The sequence below is a fragment of the Theropithecus gelada genome, chromosome 14 (genome assembly GCF_003255815.1).
Source record: "Theropithecus gelada isolate Dixy chromosome 14, Tgel_1.0, whole genome shotgun sequence".
Classification (NCBI taxonomy): domain Eukaryota; kingdom Metazoa; phylum Chordata; class Mammalia; order Primates; family Cercopithecidae; genus Theropithecus; species Theropithecus gelada.
Genome location: NC_037682.1, coordinates 55,051,506 through 55,066,838, shown reverse-complemented (window position 1 = coordinate 55,066,838; position 15,333 = coordinate 55,051,506). Strand labels below are relative to the sequence as shown.

Below are 15,333 nucleotides of genomic sequence, written 5' to 3'. Positions count from 1 at the left end.
ACCATCTATTTCAGGGATGACAAAACTGCTTCTGGCCCTTTGAGCCCTCAGGCTTGGCCTGGAGCTGGTGTCCTCACAGCCCCACACTCTGCCAGCTCCTTGGCAGGAGTGTGCTTCTGCCAGGTGCAAGTGTGGGTGGGGGAAGGAGGGGGTGTGCCAGCTGTGGCCCAGCAAATGCTGGTGCCCCAGGGGCTAGTGCAAGGTGCAGCAGGTGAGACAGTGGACAGACAGACCTTGGCCCATCAGAAGGAAGTACTTTCTAACAGGGGCACCAGATCAGTTTTGTTCACACACACACTCATAGACACACTCACTCACTGTATTAGTTTGCACTTCTATACAAATACCTGAGACTGGTAATTTATAAAGAAATGAGGTATAATTGGCTCATAGTTCTGCAGGCCGTACAGGAAGCATGGCAGCATCTGCTTCTGAGAAAGCCTCGGGGAACTTTGACTCATGGTGAAGGCAAACTAGAAGCAGCTGTCTTACATGGTGGGAGCAGGAGGAAGAGGCAGCGAGGGTGGGTAGGGGAAGGTGCTGCACACTTTTAAATGCCCAGATCTCATGAAAACTCTATCACTAGAACAGCACCAAGGAGATGGTGCTAAACCATTCATGAAGGATCCACCCCCATGATCCAATCACCTCCCACCAGGCCCCACCTCCAACACTGGAGATTACAATTGCACATGAGATTTGGGCAGAGACATGGATGCAAACCATGTCACGCATGCACCCTCTGACACTTACACCCACACACCCAGTCACTCAGCTCCAACCCTCTGCCTTTACTGGCTGGGCCTTGGTTGTATAGAATGGATGCTAGATTTGGGCCTAGGGGAGGTAGAATTTCTAAAATGGCCCACACAGATGTCCCTCCTTAATCTCCAGATGCGGTGAATAAGATGAGTGAATATCATCACTCCTGTGATGATGTTATGGAACATGGCACAACTGACCTTAAGATGGGGGTTTATTGGTAGGCCTGATTTAATCCCATGAGCCCTTAAAAATAGAGAGCTTTCTGAGAGTAGGAGGGGAGGGCAGAGAGAGTCAAAGCAACAGCACAATGACCACTCTTGGCTTTGGAGATGAAGGGGGCTATGTGCAGGGATTGGCATGAGGTCAGTAGGAGTTGAGAGTGACCCCTGGTCAAAGCCAGCAAGCAGCCTGGGACTTCAGCCTTATGGCCACTAGACCTGAATTCTGCCAACAACTGGAATGAACTTGGAAGTGAATTCTTTCCCAGAACCTCCAGACAAGAGCACAGTGTGGCTAACATCTTGATTTTGGCCTTTTGATACCCTGAGCATAGAGCCCAGCCAAGCCCACCCAGACTTCTCACCTATAGAACTGTGAGCTAATAAATGGCTGTTGTTTTAAGCCATCAAGTTTGTGGCAATTTGTTCTGCAGCAATAGAAAACAAATCCAGGGTCATCCTTGGGCTCCACACAGCTTTTCCAATTTTCTGAGATACAAGCTGTGGTTAACTTCCAGTTCTTCCAAGCCCAAGGGGAGTGAGCCCTGAGAAGTTTGCCCATCTGTGGCTAAACCTATCCCTCATGCCTGCAAAGTCTGAGCTCCCGGCCTGCAGATGCTCATACGTGACAATCTGGAGCTCATCTGAAGACCAAGGTTGTCGCCATAATGGATATCCCCAGGAAGGAGAATTCTTTGGGCACCAGTTTGTGGGGCCTAACTTCCTCACTGGGGCAGAAGAACATTCCCAGGATAAGCCTGGCAGGCCGTTGGCTTAGGCAGCCTCCCAGCATTTGGGTTGTAGTGTTTGTGTGTGTGTGTTTTAACCTTTCTTAGCTGTTGCTCACCTTAGATGTCACCTGTTGCTTCTTGTTGGTAGGGCCAGACCTCAGGCAGCCTTGGCTAAGGCATTTGGGGGGTGAGGTTGCATGGAAATAAAAACAGCGATCTGGCAGGCATTTGAGTGACACAGAAACCAGAATCTCATGCGTCTCAGCTGAGGTCAGAATGTGTTGGGGAGCCCGAAGTAATGGCTCTTCCTCTGGGTGTGAACATCCAAAAGATGCCAAAGGGAGAACCTCATCCTCAAGGTGAATCCGCCTGTGAGGAGTGACTGACAAGGTGGCATCCCTGGGGCAGGATGCTTGACTGAGCTCCGTTTGATGGAGGACAGACCAGGGAAAGCTGAGGCTGGGGGCTCCCAGGGCTCAGGTTGAGTTTCCCGAAGCAGCCCAGTGTGTCTCTTAGCAAGACCAGAGGCAAGGGGAAGGTAAATTCCTGAAAAGGAGCCACCTCTGTCTTTCAGGTTAAAATAGCCTTGTCCCAAAGATGTGATAACACGGTGTAGGCAGGTGAGAACCAGAGGACCATGGCAAGCACTGGGTGTGTAAACACAGGAGGAAAACTGTGGTTCTTGAAAATTCGTCAGTGAGGAGACCTGGCCACAGGCCAAGAGGAGGAGAGCTGCTTCCAGGTGAGCCCTGAAACCTATTTGGGGATCAACCGATTTCTCCAGGCCTGTAGGTATCACACTAGTACCTGGGGAGGAGAAGGGCTCTGGTGGGTCACAGTTGTTACTGAGTCCTTGCTAGTGGCGTGGTTGTGGTAGAATAAGCACTTAGGAAGCTACTGGGCCCATGGCACAAGGTAGGGCAGGTAGTTAACTGGTTTCTGGCATTGGGCACTGTGGGCTGGCACCGTGGGGAGGCCGGGTTCCACTGGAGGCAGAAAGAAACACGAGGTGGGAGAAGAGTACTGATGGCCTCATCTTAATGCTGGGTAATTCTCTTCCTGCAGAAGAGACTTGCGGTGACGTCATGTGATGTCTATTTCATGAATGAGGAAGGTGGAGTCATCACAAATCAGCCTTGCAAATAAGCATGGGCTTGTGGCATTTTAAACCAACCTTGGGCCCAAGAGCCAGTGTACTCATCTTTTGGTGCCAAGGCAACAGGTCCAGAGGGACCTGCATTTGGTGCTGATCAATCCCTCTCCCCAGACAGAGGTACATATCTGTGCTTGCTCCAGCAGCGGCAGCCAGGATGGCACATGGCAGGCTAGAGGAGGGAGCAGCAGGGGTGGAGGCTGGATGGAGCAGCCACTGTGCTGTGTGACTTTGTGCCAGCCCTTTCCTATCTCTGGGAAAGTGTCTGTGAGAAGCAGGCTGATCTTGTAGATCTCCTTGGCACCCAGTAGGTCTGCTGCCCGCCATGGGGCCTATGATGCCTGTAAGCTTGGATGGCGGTCGCTAGTCCACGGGGGTCCTGAGCACTCTCTCTACTCCTTCTTCGTAAAACAAGGAGATCGGACTCATTGAGCATCCCTGTCTCTTCTGGCTCCAATGCCCCAAATGTCTAACTGTGTGAAATGCAGTGTGCTTGTCTCTCTGTGACCCTATTCCTGGTCCTTTCTGAGACTGTTCATATGTTGGGACTGAGAGTTTGTGTTATCTGAAGCTAGCATGCTGTCCACACTGTGGGGAAAGCCCACATGATTTGCTATTGTCCTCCCCTCTAGTGCCCTGTGGTTTTAGAGCCTATGCAGTGTGGTCTGCCATTTGTCTGTCTGTCTCCTGGGGCATTTGCCTGCTTTAATCTTCTGTGGGCTGTGCAAACAGCCCTGAGTGGTGCATGGTGACCACAGGTAGGGGTGTCTGGAGGGCTATGTTCTCTCTCATGCAGACATGTGTAAGAGGAAGGCATGAATAATTAGAAACTTCTTAATGGTAGGGCCAGCACCAGTGATTAATCATAGCAAAATTCTCCTGCCACACACATAGCAAAGAGTCTTTATCACTCGCCCCAATTAGCTGCTGATGTCTCCCACTTTTCCTTGTCCTTGGCTCTTAGAAAGAAAAGTTTCAAGATGATTCGGTCCCAGTCCCTGTCTCTGCAAATGCCGACACAGCAAGATTGGAAGGGCCCCCCGGCAGCCAGTCCGGTCATGTCTCCCACAACCCCTGTGGTCACTGGAGCCACTTCCCAGCCCACGCCAGCACCCTATGCCATGCCTGAGTTCCAGCGGGTCACCATCAGCGGAGATTACTGTGCCGGGGTAAGGCGTCGGTGGGAGTGTTGAATGTGCCTTGCGTGCAGAGGCCAGGGGCCCCATGGGCCACAGGGTCGTGCCCACCTCTGGAGCCTGGTCCTGTCCGTGGGTGTCTGGGAGAAGGTAAAGAGGAGGCACAGGAGGCAAGGAGGGTCCTAGCAGAGGTTGTGGGGTGTGGGTGTGGTGTCTCAGTGGCTGCCGGTTCCCTGTGAGGAGGGCCCCGGGGTGCAGGCTGGCACACTGTGTCTGTGGCTTGTAACTTCCACATGTTCTCTAAGTCTAGAAAGCTGGAATTGGTCCCTGTAGCCCGATGAGAAAGGTGCCAGCTTGGGCCTTTCGGTGTTGCCAAATGTTTAGTAGATTCAAAGTCATGGTACTGAATGGTTTGTGTGAAATTAGTTGTTGCTAAATCATCTCTTCTTACATGTAGGTTCAGTACCCTTAAATATAGGCTAGATCCCCTCAGCTGGGAAGAGAGAATCTTGTTTAGAAATTGAGCAAATTGGTTTACACTAAGTGAGTTAATGCAGTCACTGAAAATGTGCTAATTTCACCTGATTGGATGATGCATTTTTTATGCATGCCTACTTCTTGGAGAGAAATATCACTGAGTTAGTGCCAGGGTTAAGTTTGGCTCCAGTGCCCTGGCCCCAACTCACTACTTACGCCTCAGTTGGCTTCATTAGTCTCTCTTTTTAACAGTAGCTGAGAAAATATGGTGAATCTGAGACAGCAATGCAGCTTATTGCTCTTTCTATAAAATTTCCCCTAGCTTTCAAAAGTTTTTTGGTTATATGTAATGGAGAACACTTGCATATGGTACAAAATTTAAAAGATACAAAAATGGTATCAATTCACCCATTCTCCTCCTCAGAGGCAACCATTAGTTTTGGTTTCTTATGTATTCTCACATATATGGTCTATGTACCTACAATTATTTATGCATACATAGTTTATTTACTTATTTTTACAAAAATCGTAGTTTACAATATACATTATACTGCATCTTGCATTTTCCACTTAACAATACATCTTAAAGATAATGCCATATCAATATGTACATAACTTCTTTGTCCTTTTAAAAAATATGTACATAGTATTCCTTTGTGAGGATGTATCATAGTTTATTTTAATTAAGTTCCCATGGTTGGGAGTTTAGATTGGATTGAGAAAAATGCAGGCCTTTTCTGGAGATTAGCGTCTTGACCATGAGTCTTTGGTGTTCACCCAGCCTCAGGCAGGTGGGCAGAGCACTGGAAAGCAAGAGTCGAGGTGGGCCGACCACCAGCTGAACGGGAGGACATCAGCCCGTACCATGTACTAACATGTACTAGCTTCTTTCTTCTAGTCTCCTGGCTGGCACAGAGTAGTACATGGAGCACCTGAACTGGGCAATTGGTCCTCAGAAAGCTAAGTGTCCATGAGAGGCAGGCTGATCTTGCAGATCTCCTGGCAGCAGTAGGTCTGCTGCCAGCCATGGGTCCTGTGATGCCTATAAGTTTGGCTGGTGGCCACTAGTCCACAGGGGTCCTGAGCATCCTCTCTGATGTCCTTAGCCATGGCCTGAGCCCCTGTCATGCTGAGTCCATTGGTTGCCCAGAGAAAGTGTTTGGCTTTGTTGTTGGCTGGGACGTATTTTTGTCTAAGATGTCTGTGTCTGCTCACCTATTCCTGCTGCTCTCAGAAGCCATCCACTGGGAGGTATAAAAGGAATTAACATACCCTATGGGGACATTTAGAGGCAGGAAAGGAGAATCTACCACCGTAACAAAAAGCAAGAAGTAGTATTTAGTAAAAGTATAAAAACATGCATAGGAAAAATATATTCAGACTTCTTCCCTCTGAGGATGGGGTAGGGAGGAGGGTAGAGTTTTAGCTGTATCTGTGATGATTTATTTCTTTAAACTTGTGAGAAATTTGAAAGAATTATGCTAAATATTAATATTGTCAGCTCTAGAAGGTAGATTATATTATCTTTGGTGCCTGTGTGTATGTTTAAAATATTGCAAAATTTAAAATGATGATTTTATTAAAGCAGAGGGGAACACTTTCAGGCCCCAGCCCTCCCCACTCTGGGCTATGCCAGCATGTGGTGCTTCCCTCTGCTGCACCCTTTACCCTGCATTATGTCTGTATGGCCACTTGTCTTCCCAAGCATTTTTCTGTGATTCTCATCCTTCCCAAACAGATTAAGATTAATGAGCCCATTGGAAGGTGGGAATTGATCTCATTCATCTTTGAATATGAGGCTGCTCTGGTAAAGCAGAACATCCTTAGACTTTGGGACTCAATCAGGTTAGAGTCTGAAATTTGACTTTGTAGCTTCGCAAGTGATTTATCCTCCCTGGGCCTCAGTTTTCCCATTTGCAAAATGGGTTGCGGTAAGGAGCAAAATGAAATCTCTGGAAAGGTCTGGCACATAACACATGACAATGGGTCTTGTGGCCTGGATGAGTTGGGTGATTAACAGATTTAATCAGAAGTGTGGGGTTGGCAAAGAAGCAGGCTGAGCATGCAGAATTTGCTTTTGCTTTTTGTTTTGTTTCGACATATGAAGGACACATGAATTTTATCAACTGAAAATGATGGCGCTCATCGCCTTCAGGGGTAGGACTCAGGCTTTGTCCCTTCATGGGGCTGGTGCAAAAACAGACTTTTGGCTTAATTAGCTGAATGTGAAGCCAGCTTCTGGATGTGCAGGCTGGAGCACTTGTCTCTCTTCCAACGACCCTCACTCCTCCTGTGTCTCCTGTGTTGGGGGTCTCCAAGACCATTCCCAGGTTGGATGATTCACCAGGAGGACTCACAGGACTCTGCATATAGCTGTACTTACAGCTTTCATTTATTACAGTAAAGGATACAGAGCAAATCAGCAAAGGGAGAGATACTTGGAAGATACGAGGTGCAAGCTTCCAAGGTCCTCTCCCAGCGGAGTCATCAGAACACACCGAATACCTTCAGCATCACATTGTGACAGCACACGTGGGAAGTGTTGTTTACCAGGGAAGCTCATTAGAGATTCCGTGCCCAGGGTTTTCACTGAGGCTGGTCACACATCTGCATAGCAGATCTCAAATTCCAGGCTCCCAGAAGGAAAGCAGGTGTCCAACGTGAACCATATTGTTTGCACAAACAGTTTAGGTGCAGTGAACCACTCTTACTGGTCAGGGAGTGGTGAGAACCCTCCTGAAATCCAGGTTCCCAGATACCAGGCAAGGGCCAGTCTTACAAGCACGTCTTTCCAAGGATGGCAGTCTCAGGCCTGCTGCGTGAACCCTTTCCTGCCTGCCTCCCTTCTGCAGATCACTTTGGAGGACTACGAGCAGGCAGCCAAGAGCCTGGCCAAGGCCCTAATGATCCGGGAGAAGTATGCAAGGCTCGCCTACCACCGCTTCCCGCGGATCACATCCCAGTACCTGGGTCATCTGCGGGCAGATACTGCACCTCCGGAAGAGGGCCTTCCAGGTACAGAGCTCTGGCTGGAGGTTGGGTCCCAAGTGTGGGTGGACTGAGAGCTACTCAGGGCTTTTTGCTGGCTTGATCTATTTCCCCTGATGGTATTTTAAGAGGACAGTGTTCTTGCATTGACTTCTCCCACACTGATGTTTGATGGTTCCCCCAAGGATTGATTGTATATGTACTGTATGCCTCACCTGTGCAGAGCTGAACTGTTGAAGCTAAGAGAGAGAAGTAAAAGACAGTCCTTGTTCTTGGGAGTCCATCAGGGAGACAGGCAGTCTCATGTGGGATTTTTTTTTTTTTTTTTTTTGAGATAGGGTCTTGCTTTGTTGCTCAGGCTGGCATGCAGTGGTACAATCACTGTTCACTGCAGCCTTAATCTCCTGGGATCAAGCAATCCTACCACCTCAGCCTCTCAAGTAGCTGGTATCCAAAGGCACACACTACCACACCCACCTAATTTAAAAAAATATTATTATGTTTTGTAGAGATGGGGGTCTTACCATGTTGCCCAGGCTGGTCTCAAACTCCTGGACTCAAGTGATCCTCCTGCCGTGGCCTCCCAAAGTGCTGGGATTATAGATGTGAGCCACTGTGCCTGGCCTCGTGTGGCATATTTAAAAGAACACAATCACACAGTAAATGCCAAATTGGTGGTAGGGTGGATTGGGGAGGGAGTAGGAACAGAGGGCATGTTCCCTGGGAAGATGATGTAGGCTCTGGTGTCAAACACAGCTGCATTTGTATCTGGCCTCCATCAATTTCTTGGGATTTGGGGAAAGATATTTCTCCAAGCCTCACTTTGTAAAATGTAATCTATAAAATGGAAATGCAAATAATATCTGTCTCCAAGAGCTGTCGTGAGGATTAAACAAGAGAATGCATGTCAAGTACTTAGTTCAGTTCTGGCATCTAGTGAGTGTTCAGTAAGTGGTAGCTGCATTTATGCTGCCGAGTTCAGGGAAGGGGAGATCGGAGAGGGCTGGGTGGTTTCCTCATGAAGCCTCGCCGTGAAGGACCTAACAGCAGCAGGGGCGGTAATGAGGACAATAGGAAACCCCACTCCTGAAAGTTGGTGGTGGGGGGACACATAAGGGCCCTGGTGGTCTCCATCAGTGCCTGGGACCCTGGCTGCCTCTGGGGGTAGCTGGTGGTGCCAAGTTGCCCCAGTCTCTGGCTTCCTTGAATTTCAAGTCCTGTATTTTGAACAGCTGGGGCCTGAGGTAAATTTCAGCCCTGTGGGTCCATTTCCCTATCTGAGGGAAGTGGATCCTACCATCTCGGTTTTGGCAAAGACAGAAATGACTGTCAAATGTGTACTTTACGTGGACAGAGGACCCCCGTGTTCTGGGCATGAGTATGGGGAAGGGGAGCAACTTCCGAGTGTGCAGGCTGTAGCTTTACCTGGAGCTTGAACTGCCTGCATCTCGCAGACTGCTACACGCATTAGGGCCTCCTGAGCTGGCCTGTGACCATACCTGATGGGGCACGTCCCTCTCCACCTCTGCCTGCATCAGCCCCTTTGTGGCTCCTTACATGTGCTCTAGGGATGGCCTGTTCCTTCCAAGCATGGATGGAGGAGGCCCAGGCAGGTCACTCTGCCTTGGCAACTTCCTTTGATGCAGATCTTGAGGTTTGCTCCTGCCTATGCCGGCAGCTGAGCAGCTGATCCTGGATGGTGCCGACTGAGCTGCATGGAGTTGAAGCCTCCAGCTCTACTGATATTTAGCATCAATACATTCCTTAGGGACAGAGTTTATCAAGAGTAAGGAAAACTAATTATGAGAATAATAAGAATAATATCCTATAATTCATTATTCGTAGTACATTACTCTTTATGAAGAATTTTCTATACACACTATTGCAACCTCACAGCAGCCTGTTAAGGCAAGGGGTGTTATCTTCAGATAAGGAGACAGGCTCAGAGAGGTAAAGGAGTTTGCTGAAAGTCTCACAGCAGGGAAATTGCATAGAGGAGTTTTCTGCCTCCTGTTGGCTAATTCTAACCTTAACCTATAGTGGTGGGGAGCAGATGGCTTTATCATTGGCATTCCCCGCTCTGAGGGAGACAAGTTCCCTATCCTTTGCTCCTCCTGGGGAGGGAGTAGCTTCTTTAGCCCCTCAGCTGGCCTGGGCCCAGGACAATTATTTTCCACTGGGCAGTCCAGGTGCAATCTGTTCTCTTCCTGGGAGAAGACACTGCTGCCCTTCTTAATATTCCTGGGATCTCTGAAGTGCTGAGGAAAATGAAGCCCATTTCAGTTAACTTTTAAAAAATTGTTGAAGTGCTAGCCATGTGCCAGGGACTGTTCTAGACACGTAGCAGTAAACAGCACAAACTAGTCTCTGCCTGCATGGAGTTTCTATTGGAGTGGAGAAGATGTCACATCTGAGATAAAGAAGTGACATGGTTTGACATGGTGGTAAGTGCTGGGAAGGAAGCAGGGAAGAGCACATCAGATGCGGGGCCAGTGTGGGGTTGGATTTTGGGTGGGAAGACCAGGGCAGGCCTCCGTGTCTTTTGAGCCCATGGGGGGCACTTTGCCATCCCTCAATCCTGTTTTGCAGACTTCCATCCTCCTCCACTGCCCCAGGAAGACCCCTACTGCCTGGATGATGCACCCCCCAACCTGGATTACTTGGTCCACATGCAGGGGGGCATTCTCTTCGTGTATGATAACAAGAAGATGCTGGAGCGCCAGGAGCCGCACAGCCTGCCCTACCCCGACCTGGAGACATACACAGTGGACATGAGCCACATCCTGGCTCTCATCACCGATGGCCCCACGTAAGCCAGCTTCTCTGCGGCTGCCTTTCTTTGCACAGGTGCTGTTCTGTAGGAAGGAGATAAGAAAGGCCTTACCCCTCTGCCCTGGGGTCCTCTGTACTTAAAGCATCCCAGAAAGAGTGCGGTTTCTCCTTTCCTCAGTGCTTTGTGGGTTTCTGCAACAGTTTTCCTTCATAGGCTGGCATAGCCTTAGACGTGGTACTCCCTGTCCCCGCCTCCTTTTCTTTTTGAGACAGCATCTTGCTCTGTTGCCCAGGCTGGGGTGCAGTGGTATGATCTTGGCTCACTGCAGCCTCTGCCTCCCGGGTTGAAGTGATTCTCTTGCCTCAGCCTCCCGAGTAGCTGGGACTACAGGCATGTGCCACCATGGCTAATTTTTATATTTTTAGTAGAGACAGGAGTTTCGCCATGTTGCCTAGGCTGGTCTCAAACTCCAGAGCTCAGGTAATATGCCCAACTCAGCCTCCCAAAGTGCTGGGATTACGGGTGTAAGCCACCATGCCCGGCCTCCTTGTCCTTTCTGCATGCATAATGTGGAGCTTCTGCTTGCTGGTGGCCACCCGGGCGCCTCTGAATGGCTGTTGGCTGTCATTCCTCTCCCCAGGCAGGACAGCAGTCTTGTAGAGAGTTACCAGCCCAGAGCATAACTGTATTTGGTGAGGAGTGATGAAAACATTGCTTCAGGCCTTGGATTTTCTGGGTTTCTGGAGAGGAGCATGCAGCGAGCCTGGGGAACTTTGCTCATGGGCATGATGCCCCATGATGCTTGTGGGCTTGGCTCCAGCTAACCTGGTGGGCAGCCATCTTTCTGAATTTGGCCCCCTCACTTCTTGGTGGGCACTTAGGCTGATCAGTAATGCCCGGACCCTGTGAGCCTCAGAGTGGCTGTGCTGGGAGTGGGAGTCTGGGTGAGGGGAGGTGCTGGTCACTCCTGAGGACCTTCTCTCTGGTTTTCTGGGAATCCTGTGATGCCAGTCTCCAAAGTGGCATAGTGAGCCCAAGGTTGATGGGCAGCATGACTCTTAGTCCTCCCTGATCTGAGGGCAGAACTAAGGTATGGGGAGGGCAGGGGCGGTTCCTCAGAGGCTGTCCTCAGCCAGGTGTGCAGGCAGTGGCTGTCCCATCTGGGAGGTTGTGAGGATCCTGCCTGGGGAGAGAGACTGAGTGAGGTGGCGTTTGAACTCCCTTCCGACTCTGAGGCTGTCCTGTGCTCCGTCCACTCTGGGGCTTGTCTGGGCAGATGGATGACTGTGCTGTTGCAGCGCTGACAGATGCTCTTATGGAAGTCTAGGTGATTAGATGCCAAGGAAGCTGCTGTTTGTTCTGGTGGCACAAGGAAGCAGGGTAGCATGAATTGTGGTCAAAGGTTCTGTGTGGCTGTGGATGCAGGTGTGTGGCTAGGCACCTGGGCTGGGTGTGGGCTGGTGGTTGGCCACAGCAGTGAGCATCCCCATCCCCAGTGGCCTTTACTGGCTGATAAATCATAAAAACCCCTTCTCTGAGTTGGTGGGAATCTGGGGGCATCAGTCCTTACAGAGATTTCTGTCTTGGTAACAAATATCCCTACAGTCCCAACCTGCCCATGATGCAAAACATCCTCCTCTTGTCGTGAGGCCTCAGAGTTGAGAGGTCCTTGGGCCATGGCCATTAGGTCGGGGGGCTGGTTCCTCTGCAACCCAAGGTGGGCAGGTCATGCCTTGGAGTTTGACTGTGTTATCAGTCCTCCGGGCAACAAATTCCTTCTTCAAGGAATGACAAGTGGCTGAGGATAGAAAAGAGGAAGGAAAGGAGGGGATGAAGGAGGGAGACCTCCACTGAGTGTCCACTGTGCTTGGAGCCAGGCCCTTTCCCAGGCGTAAACCAGTTTAACCCTTACTTCAGCCTTGGGTGTTACCACCTGATATTTACTTATGGGAAATGGAGGCTTGCGGTTAATTCCCTAAACACGTAAACTAGGAGTCAAAACACCTGTATGAGGTCCCAGAGCTGGCCTGCTATTGCCCCATCTCCTGACTCTCCACTGACTTTATAGAGTCTGTGGTGTGACTCAACAGTTCAGCAGGGTCTGCAGAAAGCCGGAACCTCCTCATTCTACCCTGCTCCATCCTGACCCTTCCAGCCAGGGTTGGCCCCTGCAGATGCTGGGGGCCTCCAAACTGGAGAGCTCGATGTGACTTCTGCTCAACTATGGTCTCTCCCCATCTCCAACTTGCAGGAAAACCTATTGTCACCGACGACTGAACTTTCTGGAATCCAAGTTCAGCCTTCATGAGATGTTAAACGAAATGTCTGAGTTCAAAGAGTTGAAGAGTAACCCCCACCGGGACTTCTATAACGTGAGAAAGGTGCGTTAGGGGCCAGTGTTCACAGCTGCCCCTCCCGGTCCCCCTCCCAGCCCATGGGATGCCCTGAGCCAGTCTGAGGTTTGTCCCCTGTGAGAACGTCAGGGCTCCTGGCTAAGGGCCGCCTTTGTGGCCAGAGGGGTATGAAGCATACATGCAGAAGGAAGATGGGTGAGCTATGTTTGTGTCAGGCTGGGTCTCAGACAGCACTTGAATCACTCTAGGTGGAAACCTTTGTCCTCATTGTATATCTGTTGGGATGTGCCCTCTTCCTTGGAAAATAGGGCACAGCCTATTAATTGGTCATAAAGGTTGAGCACAGCCTACTTTTAAGGTAGGGGATGTATGAGAGTCATCAAGGAAAGACACAGCTGTAAAGATCTCTTTGGTCCCCTCCTTGTGTCCACGTGTTCTAATTGTTCAGCTCCCTTATAAGTGAGAACATGCGGTGTTTGGTTTCTCTGTTCCTGTGTTAGTTTGCTGAGGATGATGGCTTCCAGCTGGGCTTAATACCTAGGTGATGGGTTGATAGGTGCAACAAACTACCATGGCACACATTTACCTATGTAACAAACTGGCACGTTCTGCACATGTATCCTGGAACTTAAAGTAAAATAAATAAGTTAATAAAATAAAATTTAAATTCCCTGAAATCTCTCTGGAGTTGGGAGTTTGTGGTTTTGCATCCTTCAGGATCATGTGGATTTAAAGAAAAGTCTCCGATATGCTCAGATCTCTGCCTCTCTTCTCCCACCAAGGGGATGGCAGCCTTGCCTGGGGCTCCTGGCAGTCTTCGCCTGCAGGGGCTGCAGCTGCGGTAGGAGTGAAGGTTAAATGATCGTGGCCCCAGCCTTTCTATTCTCTTCTGCTGAAGCGCTGTGCAGTGAGGCACAGGGTCAGTGCTAGGCAAGGGGCGTTTGATGGTGAGCAAGAGTCACTTCCTGTCAACCAGGTGGTTTGAGGGAGAGGCCAGAACTGAGCTGGCTTAGAGTGAGTAGGAGCTTGCCAGGCAGAGGGTGTGGTAGGGGAATGGAAGTGGTGGCATTCCAGGTAGAGGCACGTGATGTGCAAATGTCAGGAGGGAGGGATGATATGAGAGAGTCAAAACAGTGCGTTGACGTAACTGCAAGCAGTGCAGTGTGGCTGGAGCGCAGTCATCGGGAGCAGGGAGCAGCGGGTTGTGGGGAGAGTAAGGCTGCAGATATGTGGGGAGGTCCTGGATCATGCGGGGGCTATGGGTTTCCCACAGAAGGCAGGGAGGTGGGCTGGGGTGTGTGGTGAGCTGGGAGAGAAGCTCCTTGGGGAAGAGTGGGGATCAGGCTTTGCTTGGAGGAGGGATGGCCAAAGCTGAATGGAGTCACAGTGGGGTTGTCATCTCCACAGGAGCTCTGTCCCAGCTGGGACCTCCTGGGGACTTCCTCTTTTTGGGGTCAGCTTTGATAAGGGAAGGTAGGCCAGGGGAGGATGTGGCTCCTCTGAGAAAGCCCAGCTCTAGGCTCCCTGACCTCCTGACTGGGAGCACTCAGCAATGCAGATGGAAGACCATATCTGGAGGCCCTAAGCCCACTTCTGTTACACGTCAGGGGGTCCAACACAGACTCCCACTTGGATGGGATCAAGAGCTTTAAGAAGTGTTTGGCTTCAGCTCATGTGCCCTGAGAGGCTTACGGAAGTGTCTTGGCGATTTCCAGGCAGAAGTGAAAGGTGTTTTAGACACCACTTACGTGGGCACCCTGGCATTTTTACCTTCAAGCACCATTTGTTCCTTCTCTGTGAGCCTTAGGTGTTCAGACAGGTGGATGTCTCTATCACTATGTGAACGCCTCTCAGCCCTGCCCAAAGAACTTCACATGCCTAGCACATGCCCAGGCCCATGTCCAAAGAAACGCCTCTCCCAGCCCGTTGCAGTCCTGTCCTGTGCATACGTGAATGCCCTGGGCTTACCTGCTTCCTGCTGCCTGGGGCCAAGGTGTCCTTACTGACTGTGCTGGCGCTGACACTGTTTGCTTCTAAGGTGGGGCCCCCGTGGGTGTTCCTGGGTCTACCAACTGCTCTCTGGTCACAACATGAGAACGAGTCCTGGCGTGGGGCTAGGGTAACAAATCAGAGCCTATCCTCAGGGTTCTCCTGCAGTCTTGGGGTTAATGTTTTCTCTGGACAGAGACGACCTTGATACCTATGACACAGTGGCCTGTTCTTAGGCACGCTGTCAGTCCATAAACATGGGTGCAGGGCTGCTATGAGCCAGGCCTGTGCCTGCCCCTGGGTGCTGCCTACTTGATAGCACTCTCTTTTTTTGGTTTTTTTGAGATGAAATTTTGCTCTTGTCGCTGGAGTGCAGTGGTACAATCTCGGCTCACTGCAACCTCCGCCTCCTGGGTTCAAGCGATTCTCCTGCCTCAGCCTCCCAAGTAGCTGGGATTATAGGTGCCTGGCACCACGCCTGGCTAATTTTTGTATTTTTAGTAGAAATGGAGTTTTGCCATATTGCCCAGGCTGGTCCCGAACTCCTAGCCTCAGGTGATCTGCCTGCCTTGGCCTCCCAAAGTGCTGAGATTACAGGCATGAGCCACCACACTTGGCCTTGATAGCACTCTCATAGCCTCTACTATGGGGAGGAGAGCTGCTTTCTAAAATCCAGAATGGGCTGGATGGTGGCCTCCATCTGTCTAAAGTGCTGTTGGTGTCCCAGGGGCAGAACAGGGCTGTGGTCT

At 50.3% G+C, this 15,333-nt stretch overlaps 1 protein-coding gene across 6 annotated transcripts in view; it reads left to right on the top strand.

Annotated features, from left to right (window-relative positions):
* AMPD3 (adenosine monophosphate deaminase 3) overlaps window positions 1-15,333 on the top strand; it is a 55,640-nt gene that overhangs the window by 23,784 nt on the left and 16,523 nt on the right. For 5 of the 6 annotated variants that reach the window (XM_025357418.1, XM_025357417.1, XM_025357416.1 and 2 more), the window contains 4 exons: window positions 3,832-4,036; window positions 7,333-7,495; window positions 10,058-10,277; window positions 12,493-12,622. In XM_025357418.1, coding sequence (XP_025213203.1) covers window positions 3,832-4,036; window positions 7,333-7,495; window positions 10,058-10,277; window positions 12,493-12,622 — 718 coding nt within the window. The remainder of the gene's footprint in view (window positions 1-3,831; window positions 4,037-7,332; window positions 7,496-10,057; window positions 10,278-12,492; window positions 12,623-15,333) is intronic. The other variant, XM_025357420.1, reaches the window with a different exon arrangement.